This window comes from Pieris rapae, chromosome 16 (assembly GCF_905147795.1).
Source record: "Pieris rapae chromosome 16, ilPieRapa1.1, whole genome shotgun sequence".
Classification (NCBI taxonomy): Eukaryota; Metazoa; Arthropoda; class Insecta; order Lepidoptera; family Pieridae; genus Pieris; species Pieris rapae.
In genome coordinates this window covers 1592523-1607218 of record NC_059524.1, presented here as the reverse complement: position 1 = coordinate 1607218, position 14696 = coordinate 1592523, and the positions used below count along the sequence as shown (strand labels likewise).

The following is a 14696-nucleotide window of genomic DNA, read 5'->3' as shown; positions in this document are numbered from 1 at the left end:
GTGCAGTATCGAACTGTATTTCTATAGTAAACACCAGATGTATCGCTTTATTGGCTTCTGCTAACTAACGTTGCACATAGAGCAAATAAAACTAACAAGATTATGCCTGGACTACTGTGGCTCTACCACGACTTTGAGGTTAACATATATATATATATTTCTTAACAGATGTAAAACGAGATATCCATAAATTTGTAACTTTGCTGATCGTATTGTATATACTTTTTAAATATAATTGCACGTTTTTATCGGGATTAAGATGGATTCGCTTTCAGAGAAACGAATAATTTTACGTAACAATCATTTTTATTTCTATACCGTGATAGTCATCTTGCAATTTATGAGTGTTTGAAAAATTAAACGGCAAATTTTTATTAGTATTGATATTAATGATTAGAAGTGCTAAAAATCATGTTACACTTGTAGTCAATAAATTGTTAAACGTCTGTTTTTGTACACATAAATATGACTTTGCCTTGTTCTATAAAAAAAAGTGAACACATGTTTTAGCTTTTTTAGGGTTAATAGACTTAAACATGAATTCGCTTACCAATATCGCATTTTAAATCTATAATGTCGTTAGTAGAAGTCCAACCGTCTTGTTTCATATCCTCCAATGTCACGTCTAAACCTATAAATTATAGACAGAAGTATTTGTTTATAAGACAAGGAACAGGCCTTACATACAATATCAGAATAACCAAGAAGACAAAACTTATTAATTATTTTTATTAAGTTTCTTTAGTAGTATACTCTGTACTTTCCGATAGTATAAAGACAATGATCTATATAAAATTCAGTTTTCATAACAAGATTTTTATGAAAAAATCTCGAAGGTAGCCTTAAAAAGTCAACAGTGTTGGAACCTTCTTATCTGGAATAAGCACTTAAACTCTTGCTCTTGCTGCCTGCTGACATCTGTCTCTCTCTCTCTCTCTTGAGAAACTTATTCTCACCTGCCTAATACAGTACCTTGCTCGCTTGTCCTCCGTAGAATTGACATGACTAACAATTTATAAAAACATACCTATTGATGTATCCCTTTGTCGGCGTCTGAACAAAGATGGCGCTGTAAAGCATTGTGTATTCCTTGTGGAAACCAAATTTGTGGTCATTGCTGTAACATTTTTAGTCACTATCTATTTACCCAATTATTTGTATTAGGGATGGTAGGGTACAACAAATTATAAAAATTGGTAGCTGTTATCTTAAGGTCCCTAAATTGAATTAGTCCTTACACTAGGTTTTAAAGAAATATGTAAATGTGGAAGAGCAAAGGTCTAAAATCATACCCAAATTGAATGTATGACGTCATCCTCCTAATTGCAGCCGCAGACGTCACTAATAAAATCAACCTGTCAAATTACCTGTGTTTATAGTACTAGCTGGTTTGCAGAACACGGAGCAGGTTTGAAGATTGACGGAAGATACTGAAGTTATTTTCGTTCCTAAAATGTTTAATAACTATGAATTCATTTTTAGGTGAACTTTCTTTGCTTTGAAAGAAGCTTGGGTGGTAAAGCAGGCCTTACAATTTGTTCATTTGTTTCTATATAACAGGGGGCAAACTGGAAGGAGGCTCACATGATTTTAAGGTATACCGCCGCCTATGGACACTCTCAATGCCAGAGGGCTCGCGAGTGCGTTGCCGGCCTTTTAAAAACTGATACGCTCTTAAAAGGCTGGCAATATATATTGTTGTGATTATTATTAAAGTGCATGATAGCCCTTTAATAATAATCACAACAATCAAGCAACTTAAACAGTAAGTCTCATTACTGAGAAATTATAAAACGAAACGGCACAGTACACCATTGGCTCGTGTTCTAGAAATAAAAATTAATTCTAATTTCAAAATGTGGATTTTTCTGGATGATGTTTTCAACTTTGACTTATCTAGCTTCAGATACAAATTTCCAATAGCGATATTTATTTATTAATTTATTTAAGTCGTTATCAAGTATGCGTAAACTATACAAGAAAATATGACTTCATACATAGTCATTATCATGAATTTTACATCCATACATAGTCATCAATTATATTAAAAGAAGCAACCACAAAAAAATACTAAAACTTTTTTGACATTAAAGTGCGGGAACAGGGGACAAAAACGTCAATTTACCAATCACGAGATCGAACGTCACTCTCCTCCGCCACCCCTCACTGATATCTAAAATTGCTTCTGCGCAGGCAAGGACATTTGTTCAAGATGTTTACCGGTATCTGTACGCCAGATGCATGTTGCAGAGCAATATACCCTCACGTTACACAGATAATGACAGAACAAAGTATGCCTGTTTTGTGTCATCTTACATTTTCAAATATGAAAATCTACCCAAATGCTTCAACGACTTGTAGAAAAACCCATTCCTTTAATGGAGTATTTTTAATTCTTTTACGTGATACATGAAAGAGCAAATAATATTTTTATTTACTATTTATAGGTAAAGGTTTTCCAATATTACCTGCACAAGTCAACACCGTTCCTTTAGGGGTCGTTAGTTTAGCCAACCCTCTATTCTCTAGTCGTTTACAAGGGATTAATGTATCTGAGAAAAATTTATTTACAATTAATAAGATAAAAAAAAAACTTTTAAATTTCGAACAAAGAATGTGATGTATATGTCGATAATTACGCAGGAACCAATATATATTTAAACTACAATCTATATTTAATTACACACCTTAAAAAACTTTCAATGAATACGTTTAAAAAAAATAGACTTTTCGACTTTCCCCGCGCTACCTCGTCCCGCGGTCGCCTTTCGACGGGCGCCCGCAACGAAAAATGACGTTTTTCTATTACCTTTTTTTTACCCGTTTTATAAGGCTCACCAAGTTGTCAATAAGAACATTAATAAAATATACGCAAAAACTGTGTCTGGTCCATGTCCTAATCGGTTACAGGACTTAATTGAATAATTCAATATTAAACAACGCTGCTTACAAACTATAACCACCTACATTCAACAGTACAGTGAATTCAATTTTAAAGTTTGCAACGAAAATACTTCTCCGTTGAATCTGGTACATTTCATATATCAATTTGATTTACCAGTAATAACACTTGGGGTATCTTGAAAGCTTGATTCTGTTGTTAACGTGCCCGTAGATATTTTTATATTTGATTTATAATTTGGTGATGCCATCGTCGCATTTGATTCTAAAAAAATATGTTCTTGCTTAGCATCCAAATATTATGCAAACCATTACATAAAAATAAACATATGAAAGTAGCATAATATTAATATTTTTATTTAGATGTTTGGTCAATAAATTTAATTATTAACCTTCGGTGGAGCACCGAACCCAGAATAAAGTTTTACGATACTAATAAGCGCCTAAGGATTACCTTTCCTGCAAAAGTTATCTTTGACAAAAAAATTACAAAACATTAACTGCCATAATTCAATTGGAAATATTAAAAAAAATAGCCAAATACTTCATTAACTAAGCTACGTAGGAAAAAACATATAATGTAAAATAATAAGTTTAATTATTTTGTATGCATGGTATGAAATGTAAGTAATGCTTTAAAATAAAAAAGGCGTGGAGTCCCTCCATGCGGAGGAAGAGAAAGTTCGTAATGTGGAAATAAAAATAGGAACCATTCACTCTCACTCTGTCTCTTTCTATTCCCTCTCTCCAGGAGCGTTAAACGTTTAACACAATCTTGTCGGAAGTCGCATTAGAAGTTTAACTTCAATAATTATTTAAGATTTTTGTTCTTATGTACAAAAACCCACCGTAATTAATGTTTTGTCATTCAATATGCATTTGAAGATTATATGTTGACGGCCAATTAATACGCTTACCATTTTTACTTTTGTTTTTTAAAGTGGAATGAGTAGAAGTAGCTGTTGCACGTATTAAGTTGGATTTTTCTGAATCTATAAAGATACAATAATTATTAATTATTTAAAACATGCAAAAGTAAAATGTAAGACGAGAATAAGGCGAGGATTTTAGAAGTATTCTGACGTACGTAATGGCGCCAATCCGGCCACAGATAAGTGTCAAACATAGAACAAAGCGCACTTTCAAGCAAAAAGAAAACTATTTGGTGATACAAACTTTGTGAAAATGACGTGTTATTTTGTTTGAGCAATAGTGCTATCTTTTATTCTCGATATTGTGTTTACGTCATTAGACTTTCAAAGTTCAAATACATATTTTTAAAAAGATTCATAGATAACAGCAACCACAATGCTTCAACACCTTTAGCTTAAGATATAATTTTTAGATCTGTTTTCTTATATAGGAGTAGTTTAAATACATTTAAATTAACCTTTATTCGACATCAACTGTATGGAATCATTTCTTTTGGAGCCTTCGCTCGGAAGAATTGACTCAGCTTTTATGGTAACAGTAGGAGAAATCGGGAGAGGATTTATGATCATGTCTTTACCTGAAAAACAACAATCTTTTATTCGGACGATAAAGTCAATTCTTTTATTTTTAGAATAAAATTGCAAAGATCTGGGCTGGATGCGTGATTAATTTAAAAAACAGTCGTACGAAGGCACTACAGACCGCTAGTAATGTGTTCATAACAATTTATATGGACCCAATTATTCGTGAAGTAAAATAACCAAAGGTTGGCTTTATAACGGTACCTATATTAGAAAAAGTATTTTATTATTCATGCAAATATATTATAAAGATATCTTGAAATATATTTAATAAATAATAAGCATTACAGTGACCTGTAAAAACAAGTTATTTGTTCGATAAAATTAAATATGCTTATCACATTATTAGTTTTGTATATGATTACTACGCCTATAGTATTCGGCGTCTTGAACGCAAGCAGCGCCGCTACTCTCGAAATGAAACTCAAAGTGGAGTTGTAATTGTTCCGTTTATTGGTCGAACGTTAGTGATGGTCAAACCCAATTATAAAGCGAAGCAAGCTCATGACTAACGTCCGTCCCAGCACGGCTGCTTAAATCTATTTGCTATACAAATAATAACTTAAAACCATTGAGGGTGTCCATGGGCGGTGGTATTACTTAACATGAGGTGAGCCTCCTGCCCCTTTGACCCCTGTTCTATAAAAAAAAAAACTAAGCCTCAACTGGTGAAAGGGACCAATCGACCCTTCGCTATCTGCGCTTTTTAAATTGCATTGTTTGTTGTCTGTAACAGATAGGTACAATAAAAAACAATACCTATATTGCTGTAATTGTTCTTCAAATCTGTATTTGTTGAAAGGCCGCAATCGCAATAAGCCGGAGGCACTTTTGTCGGACTGCATTTTATTTCTCCAGCTGAAATAAAATAAACTTATATTTTTCTACGCGAAACATAATCTTATACTAATATTAACGTGAACGGAATGTGAATAAAGCGACTTCTTTCACTTTGTATTCGTTGTGAATTTTGCTTTTGTGAGTTTTTTCAAAATCCTTTCTTCAAAGGTAACGATGTTTTATAATTGTAATTAATTAATTAAAATCATATGACATCAACATATTGTTTTAACGTTCTAACGTTTATTATTAATCGATAAATAATAAAATCTAGGTGTACCACTTTCATTGCAAAATAAACGACTTATTATTATTATTATTAATATAGGCATAAAATGTATACTCCTTGTTCACAATTAAATCGGTATAATTTTGTTATAACTACAATATTTAATATGTGCGTGATTGGAGCAAAATCGTTTTCCTACCGTGACATTTTCCGTCAAGCGGACAGCGACAAAAATGACAAAAAATAGATTTTGTTTATGGTTTTTGTGTGTTCAGCATGGGACTCTCATCCCTGAGGCAGTAGGTTTGATCCCTGGATGTGCATCAATTGACTATCATTCTATGTGGGCATTTAACATTCGCCTGACAGGTGAAATAAAAGTAAGAAAACCGACATGACTTAGACCTAAAAAGTCCAGGGCGTGTGTCAGACACAGGATGCTTATCACCTACTTGCCTATTAGATTGACAAATGTTCATGAAACAGATCCAGAAATCTGAAGGCCAGGCCTAAAGAGGTTGCGCCACTGATTTATTTTATTTTTCCATTTCTACGGGGCGTAAATAAAGGATGATTATTGGTCTTGATACCATGCTAATTCATAAAAAAAATTGTAAATCTGTGGTAGTATGATGCCGTAGGTATCTCGTAGCTATCTGGTAGCAACATCCAAGCTGACGACACATTGTTGGTGGTACATAGCATTTCAAATACCATATTAAAAAAAAAAATCATCAGTATAATCGGAGGCAACGTATAACGCACTAATGTATTGATCGTATAAATTAATTACCTGTATGTGATGAGTTGTTTGCTCTTGGCAGGTTACATTGGCAAATATTCGATGAGTTTATTTGAGGAGCTTCTATCGTTGGCTTAAATGTTATTTCCGTGGCTGAAATTACTAAGCTTATTTATTTCAGAGTTCGCATAGTGGGTTCAGACTGCGACTCTCATTTCATAGGTTCGATCCTCGGCTGTGTACTCATGCACTTTCTATGTGCGCGTTTAACATTTGCCTGAACGGTCGAAGGAAAACATTGAGGGGAATCCGACAAAATTTAGACACAAAAAGTCGCCGGCGTGTGACACACACAGGAGGCTGATACCCTACTTACTTTTTAAATTGACAAATGGTCATGAGACTAATACAGAACTCTGAGGCCCGGACCTAAAAAGGTTGTGTCGTGACTCATTTATTTTTAACTGTTTATTCAATTAATTAACAACTTCGAGTTACAGTACGTATAAATGATTATTTGCGTGAGACATTTTAATTGATATAAATTTAATAAAGCATGATATGCCCGATACAGATAATATAAGAATTGACTTTGACTAATAATGTTAAATGTAAATTAAGATAAATTTGCGCGCCACTGTGTGTGGCAGAATATTATGTGAACGACTTACGATTGTACCACCTTAACATTTTGTACCATATTCTTGCAATAAATAAATGATTATTATTAGTATAATATACACGTTACTGTGCACGTTATATTTTTAAAGTAATTTAGAGTTCTCATACAATTACAGTTGTAACGATGACTTAAAAGCAATAAACTCAAGATTATGACATCAAGAGTTAGAATGGTCTAAGTAACAGCTTTATGAGTCGGAAGCCTCGGACTATAACCCTTTGACTAATAGCTAGTATATCTTTGTAAGGAAATAGTATATTGTATGAAACAATACCATTCTGAAATACCGTACAGCGTCTATACACATTAAGTACTGAAAACAAATTTTGATCTAAAATACTGCACATAATTTGACGTTCATTGAAAAATCACTTAAATTGTAGATTCCTATTTTGACATGAAAACAAATAGTGGCCAAAAAGCTGTAAATTTACCTGCATTATGACACGTGATCATCATATTCGGCGGATAAATTTGACGCGGAATTTCGTTTTTAAAAACCAGTGCGCTGACAGCACTTGTCGGCATACACATTGTATCTGTGGAACACAATATCAAATAATATATACTATGGTTTTGTTAATGCACCTACGTAATCTGTGATGCGCACAATCTATAATTTATTATTACAGTTAATTGTGTTGCATTCTGCTGAGAAAAAAAAATGCAAAAGTCTTGATTTGAAAAGAAGTGTCTATATAAAAGTTTTTATTTATTATTTTCGTACATTATGTTACCTATGTTTAGATTAGAATAAATTATATTGAGATTTGCAACACCTGTTATCAATGGATATATATATATCTACATAGGAATGGACGGACTAATGTCCCAAAGTCACCTAACACTCATTAGCGTGCATGATATATTTGTTTCCCCATATAAGCTTAAAACGACTATTGTGATATAGGTGTGTGTTGTTCCCGTGAGAAGTAAGTGTAGAGAGCTCCTATTTCACCATGCCTCCTGCTGATAGAAGTCATGTGGAACATGATGTAATGGTTGCAGCTCCTTGTGTAAAACAAAAAAAACTTGACGATTAAAATGAGTGACGGATAGTTTATTGCCAGTTCTTCTCTTCCGTTTTACGAACTTGATTTAAAATCTGGCAGTAAGTGTAAAATTAGAAGCATTTTATGTAATTCTTTTTGTGACGTTCATCAGTGTACATTGTGTTACCTATATAAATAAATGATTTTGAATTTAACTTTATAATAAAATTAAACACACAATAATGCCTAATAAAAATAATATTTTTAACTGTAAATAGTGTATATAGGTGTTACAGAAAAATTTCATAAATCAGTCGAATTATTTGTGAAACCAAACCAAACCAGATTAGTAAAAATTTACCTAGTTATGTCTGAATTACTGGTACATATCCTGTACTTATGATTAAATGTATTACTTTTTAAATACTTCATAAATCCAGCTCTCTACGTAATTATTTATTTTACCTAACTTAAGGTCTCATATGAAACTTATAAAAACAAACACTTTTGAACAAACCTGAACACTGATTGACTTTTTGAATCATTGCACTTTCTAAATTTGTAGACATATTCTTAAGGCAGGCTCCTGGAATAAAATTATGGAATATTAAGCCATAAGTGCCCAACACTATAATATAAATTATTGGTTAGTTTAAATACAAAGTAGAGGTAAAAAGGAAATTATGTTACTTTCATTGCCTTTGGTTGTAAATGCTTTACCACGAAAGCTAGAAACTCATTACTCGGACAGTTTCATGTTCCAATATTTTTAAAGTATTCAACTCAACAATTAATAAGAATAAATGATTGCTGATGCGGAGATAATCGCCGAAACAGAAGCCTAATTAGCTAAATAAAAATTGTATAACTTCTATAATTGTTGTATCACTCTCGAAACTACATATATTGATTAATCAAATCAAATTCCATAAAAAGCATATTTTTCTGTGTTACCCTAAAAGTATGTATATAATGATGTATAAACTTTTCAGCCTACTATTAATAGTAAAGACCGACCTACTGAATAAAAATAATGATCCTTTTTGTTAAGCCAAAAGTAATAAATTAAACTATAGCTATTGAATTAGAAACAAGTAAATAAATGTAAATAAATTGTTTGATAAAGTTATTTTCTTAATGCAAAAATCTATTCATTTTTATGCCCAAGTTACATTCAAAGGCCTCATTTATTTAAGAATCTTTGTTCAAATAAAAATAAGCATAGAAAGAGATTTTGTGAGACGTCTAGCATTATAATGATGTCTTTAAGGGACAAAAGAAAAAAAAAACATTTTTGCGTTTACTTCGCCGAGGAGTATTCGTCCTTTTCCTTGCTTGAGTGGCTTTGAAAATAAAATAAGATTACAGGGTCTAGCTGGATCTTTTAAACACCAATACAATGCAATAATAATTTCCAATAAAAATATTGTGTTATATTATTGAAAGTATACTCGTAATTGGCGTTTATTTAGTTAATGTTTAACATATTTTTTTATACTTAACTAGCTTCCCCCGCGAACTTCGTTTCTCCTTAATGCCTAGCCTACCTTTTTAGTACATACCAACATAAAAACATTTTAGGCTTTTTTGTGATTTTTCTCTATATAATGCTCAGAGTTCAAGTTATAAGCTAACAAATAAAAAAATAGGGGTTGATCGCAGAGGGTAGATTAAAAAATAAAAACAAAGAATTGTCAAAAAAATAAATATTTTTTTTGGGATGGACACCCCTTATCACTTAGGGGTTCGAAAGATGTTGTTCGAAATTTGATTCTTAGACTTACTGCATATGCATAAAAAAAATTAAAAGGTCGAGCCGCTTCAGAGGTGTATGAAGCGGATATTGTGACACTAGAATTTTATATATTAGATAAAAATCATATAAAAAATGCACATGTGCTGTTATTCATTTTAGCAATTTTGTGTTTTACGTCCGCTCGAAGAGTTGGGTGAGAATTGATTATTTTATTACTTTAGTTTGAAACTAGCTGTTGCAAGTAGCTTAAAAAACAGCCCAAACTGAGCTGTCAAGGACCTTTAGGCCAAGCGTACGGCCATTCTTTGTCTAACTTTGGAATTATAGTTTTAAGTAAAATCTACAAAGGTAAATACATGAATCAAATTTACAGTGATTAATTTCCGATTCCTTGATAAAGTCTTTAGTACTCTATTTAACGTTAACTTAAATTCATATACAAACCTTCAGTTTCAATATATTTAGAGTTTTTCATAAGTTCACTTCCCTGAAGTTTAGGTTCCGTTGAAAATTTTGATTTTTGAATCGATATTGCTTCAGATATCATTTGTGGTTCTAAAATATTATGTGCTTAATTTATTATATACAGTTGCATGTTCAACACGAGAATACGGCACAGCTATAACAGCTACTGTATCCAATAGACACCAAAATTAGTGGCTGCGATGCCGACAATACGTAAATCTTATTTTAAGTAATCAGTATAAACATGTCTGTAAAAACCTTTTACGGAAATAAAGCGAAAGGAAAATGATAATTAACGCATATAATTCTATTCTACTCTTGTTGGAAAGAAAACGGTAAAAATCTCTTACTTTGTTTCTCTACAACCATTGGAAATATAGAAGGTCCAACATTTACATGATTATTCTTGGGAACAGTGGAAGTATTAGATCCAACTGAAAAACAAATATAACATTCAGGCATATATTTTATATTTTTATCTATGTACAAGCCAAGGCTGTACATTTTGCTCACTGGCTTTCTTAGTTTCAGAAAGGTAGCGATTATCTAAATCTTTGGAGTAAGTACTCTTCAACTGTTACATAGCATTAATTTCTTATATAATATTAATTAACATTTCATTATTTCGCTTATATTGTATGTAATGGGGCTTCTAAACGGGCCATGTTTTTCTGCAATTGATGGCTGCACTATTGGCAATTAATTGTCCGGCCATCACAAAAATGTTTTAATGCAGATGATGGCCGAGCAATCTATGGCCGGGCCATGTGTTGCAATATGTCAGCAATAGTATGGCCCATGATGCAGACTCCTAAACGGGCCACACATACCGGCAACAATGGCTGATGAAATCACACTTGTCGCAGCAGCTTATATTAATTTTAAAAGAACAGAAAAAGAAGAGATTGAGGATTCGACCTTATTTAAATAGGCGTGAAACTGTAGACAATTTGAGTCTAGCAGTAATAAGCCTTGATAATAAATTATTCAAGAACTTGGCTAGAATTTCAAAAGGCGACTTTGACTTTCTCTTAAACAAAATTGGACCAAAAATAAAAAGAAATTATACAAACATGAGAACAGCAATACATGTTTCATCGCCATCACGAGATTTGCGATAACTCTACGGTTTTTGGCAACAGGAGATTCATTTAAAAGTTTTATGTACCTGTTCCGAGTGTTAGATTTCAACTTTTATACAAGAGGTGTGTACAGCTATTATAGAAGGATTAAAATAATACATCAAGGTAAGTTAACATAGGTTTATTAAATATGTTACGCATAGGTGGTAACTATTATGTACTTTTTAAATTTAATAATAATAGGTATCTAGTAGCAGCATATTCGTTTTTATTTTCGCCAGCATCGCGTATAATATTTTGAGCTTTTTAGTACGTGGTTTTGGAGTAGTATCGACGGCTTCCAAAGTGTCGGTTGTTTCTGATTCTACGACTTCACGTGGGTCAGCACTGATGTCAGTATGTAGTTTCAGTCGCCTGTGAATGCATAAAATTTTTAGTATATCTTTAAGCCTTTCAGATGCCGTCAGGAGTAACAGAATGGAAACAAGTTGCAAAAGATTTCGAGGGAAGAAGTTCAATTTACCAATCGATATATAACATACGTAATACAGAGATATGTACATTTATAATGACTAAAATATTTTATTAAAGATACTTACGTTACAAGTTTTCATTTTCACTATGTAATCCTATATTCGTGGTATTTTGAGTAAAGAGAAACGATATCGCATCTTAAGCAAACCACTTTACTGTTTTACCGCCAGCACTACCACTTTCCTTCTTTTTCTCCTCATTATTTGCGTAAGTTCTTAGGCTTCTGAATTTTTTGTAAGCCTCGTTACTTGTTATGCCAAACTTTTCAGCGATTTCATTCCATGCATCTTTTTTAGAATTTCTATCTTTTTATGAGCCGGTTTTTATATCCCACAACTCGGGGTGCAAATGTATTTCTTCAATAAAATCAGTAATTGTCTTGTTAGACCAGTAACCATTTTTACGTAGTTGTCAAAATGCAGCTGATCGCAAAACACAGAATATAGCAACAGGCACACTTCACTCATAGCAAACTTCATGTCGCGTAGAAAAGGATACACTATGCCATAACAAAGAGAGTGACTGAAACAACAATAGAACTGGCTGTGCAATATTGCAGTTGAATTCGATAGCCTAGCGATCGTTCGGCAACCCATCGGGGCCATATCGGCCATAAGTGGCTACACAAAACATGTTTGGCTATATGGCCGGGACATTACTGCAATATTGCATAGTGTGGCTGACATTGTTTGCAATGTTGCCGGGCCATGTGTTGCAGCCATCAATTGCAGCAAAACATGGCCCGTTTAGAAGCGCCATTATGGTTAAAAGTAAAACACCCCGATGGCCCAGAAACAGTACATAATGGGTACCTACGTCTGGCTTTATTATTACAAGTTTGAGTCTAAAAGACCCAAACTTCAGTCTCTCAAGTCTGTCAAGTCAATTCAATCTCTTTGGCCTTCAAACAGGTATTTCTATACGAATTATAAACAATCATTTGAAAGTTTTTGAAAGTGAAAATTAGTACTGGCTTTCTGTATATCTTTACAACGTAAAACCGATTGTTTCCAAAGAAATTGGAAAACGCTTATTAAAATTACTGTTAACAAAATTTCTCCAACATTTTAAATATTTTTAGGATTAATCTATACTTATTAAAATGGGGATATGCGTTTAACATGGCACAGATACAGACATCGGAGAATGATAGGGATGTGTCACATTTTTAAGGATCATGAAGCCAAAGAGTTTGTTGCATTTAATATGGCTTTAAAGCTTAGGCCAAGAACATAGCTAGAAATAAAGGTTTGTTAAAGGTTAAATCCAAATACTATATTAACCTAATTCATTCCGTGTAGCTACTTGGACATTTTCCGTCGTGATTGCTGCTGATTTCTGAGCCAACGCCCGTGCGTCAGTACCTAAAACGTAAACGTCATAAAACACAATGTACACTTATGTACTGCAAAAAAACCATATTAAATTACTGGAACAAGGACCTAGAATGGAAGAGAAGAACTGGGAAATAAACTGTCCTTCACACATTTTAATCGCCAAGTTTTTTTTGTTTTACGCAATGAGCTGCAACCATTACACCGTGTTCCATATGACTTCGTTACTTATAAGTAATCGGATTGATATCTTTACTACACTTTACACCTCTCGAAGCCAGTTGATCTCTATAGGCCGCTAAACTTGGCTATAGTATCAATTCGGGTTTGTCAATTTCGGTAAGTTATTGAATAGGAATCGAATTAAGACTTATAATACTATAACTCATATAAATGGCAAATTTTATTCCGATTTTATCATAATTTACGGTCTTCTACGCGAGATAAATGATACATTTAAATATCGTATAGAAGAAAAATATAATACTTGAATTATTTTATTTGAATTATCTTACTGAAACTATATTCAAAGTAAATTAATTCTAAAAAAAAATATTAAGATATTCTAATATATTGAAAAGTATTTCTGTGAGAATTGATGAGTTGGTTATAATTGGTTTTAAACGCGTCGGACGTCGAGGCAAAATACGAAATACCATCCTTATCACCTCGACGTCAATCGTTCCACAACTGAGCGTTGTGGCAGTTTTTGACGCGCACCACCACTATATAGAACCAGTTGCCCATTTAAGTATTTCCGAACCAATTCGATTTAGGGTCATCCAAAAGAGCGGACCAATACTTATTAGCCGGCAACGTACTTGCGAGCGCTCTGGTATTAGTGCCCATGGGCGGCGGTGTTAGTTAACATCCGATGAACCCGTTTCTATATCTATACTAATATTATAAAGAGGAAAGGTTTGATTTTTTGTTTGTTTGTATGAATTGAATAGGCTCCGAAACTACTTGGCAGATTTGAAAAATTCTTTCACTGTTGGAAAGCTACATCATTCCTGAGTGACATAGGCTATATTTCATTTTCAAAAAAAATAGGCATCCTTACTAAAATTACGATAACATTAACATTTGTTTATTATTTGATACAATTCTAACAGATGGCGCTGAGTTAAAGGTAGTTTAGTTTAGGTCCGTGTCGTGGTACCAACGTTTCACATAAGTTCTCCTACGGTTTCCCTTGATTAATTTACTACTATGTAATATAACAAAAACCTTAGCCACAGCAACGCTTGGCCGAGTCTGCTAGTCGTACATAAATTAAAAAAAATTGAATTTAAACGAGGAATTAAAAAATGTGGATTGGCTTTGGTTACCTGTTTCATGATAGACAAGCATCGTCGTTTGTACGTCAGCATTATCGAAATGATACCGTTGCAAGTAATACAACATTCGAACTGAAACAAAATAAATTATTATAAAACTATGTTGTACTTCTTATATTTATTTTACTGACACTTCATTGCAAAAAAATACTCTCATAACTCAAATTTTCAAATTCAAAAATCATTTATTCTTGTAGGTAACACAATGTACAGTTGTGAACGTCAAAAAAAGAAATGTACATTAATTGCTTCTAATATTACATTTACTGCCAGTTCCCTAAGACG

The 14696-nt window shown here is 32.9% G+C and overlaps 1 protein-coding gene across 1 annotated transcript in view; it reads right to left on the bottom strand.

Annotated features, from left to right (window-relative positions):
- The window catches only part of LOC110991973, a 39104-nt gene that overhangs the window by 12628 nt on the left and 11780 nt on the right, over positions 1-14696 (bottom strand). Inside the window, exons 15-29 of the mRNA XM_045631762.1 lie at positions 14403-14483; positions 13021-13101; positions 10472-10555; positions 10101-10211; positions 8418-8486; positions 7343-7447; positions 6278-6379; positions 5175-5273; positions 4292-4411; positions 3819-3893; positions 3059-3166; positions 2469-2552; positions 1368-1448; positions 1028-1117; positions 551-631 (exon numbers count right to left, since the gene is read on the bottom strand). Coding sequence (XP_045487718.1) covers positions 551-631; positions 1028-1117; positions 1368-1448; positions 2469-2552; positions 3059-3166; positions 3819-3893; positions 4292-4411; positions 5175-5273; positions 6278-6379; positions 7343-7447; positions 8418-8486; positions 10101-10211; positions 10472-10555; positions 13021-13101; positions 14403-14483 — 1371 coding nt within the window. The remainder of the gene's footprint in view (positions 1-550; positions 632-1027; positions 1118-1367; positions 1449-2468; positions 2553-3058; positions 3167-3818; positions 3894-4291; positions 4412-5174; positions 5274-6277; positions 6380-7342; positions 7448-8417; positions 8487-10100; positions 10212-10471; positions 10556-13020; positions 13102-14402; positions 14484-14696) is intronic.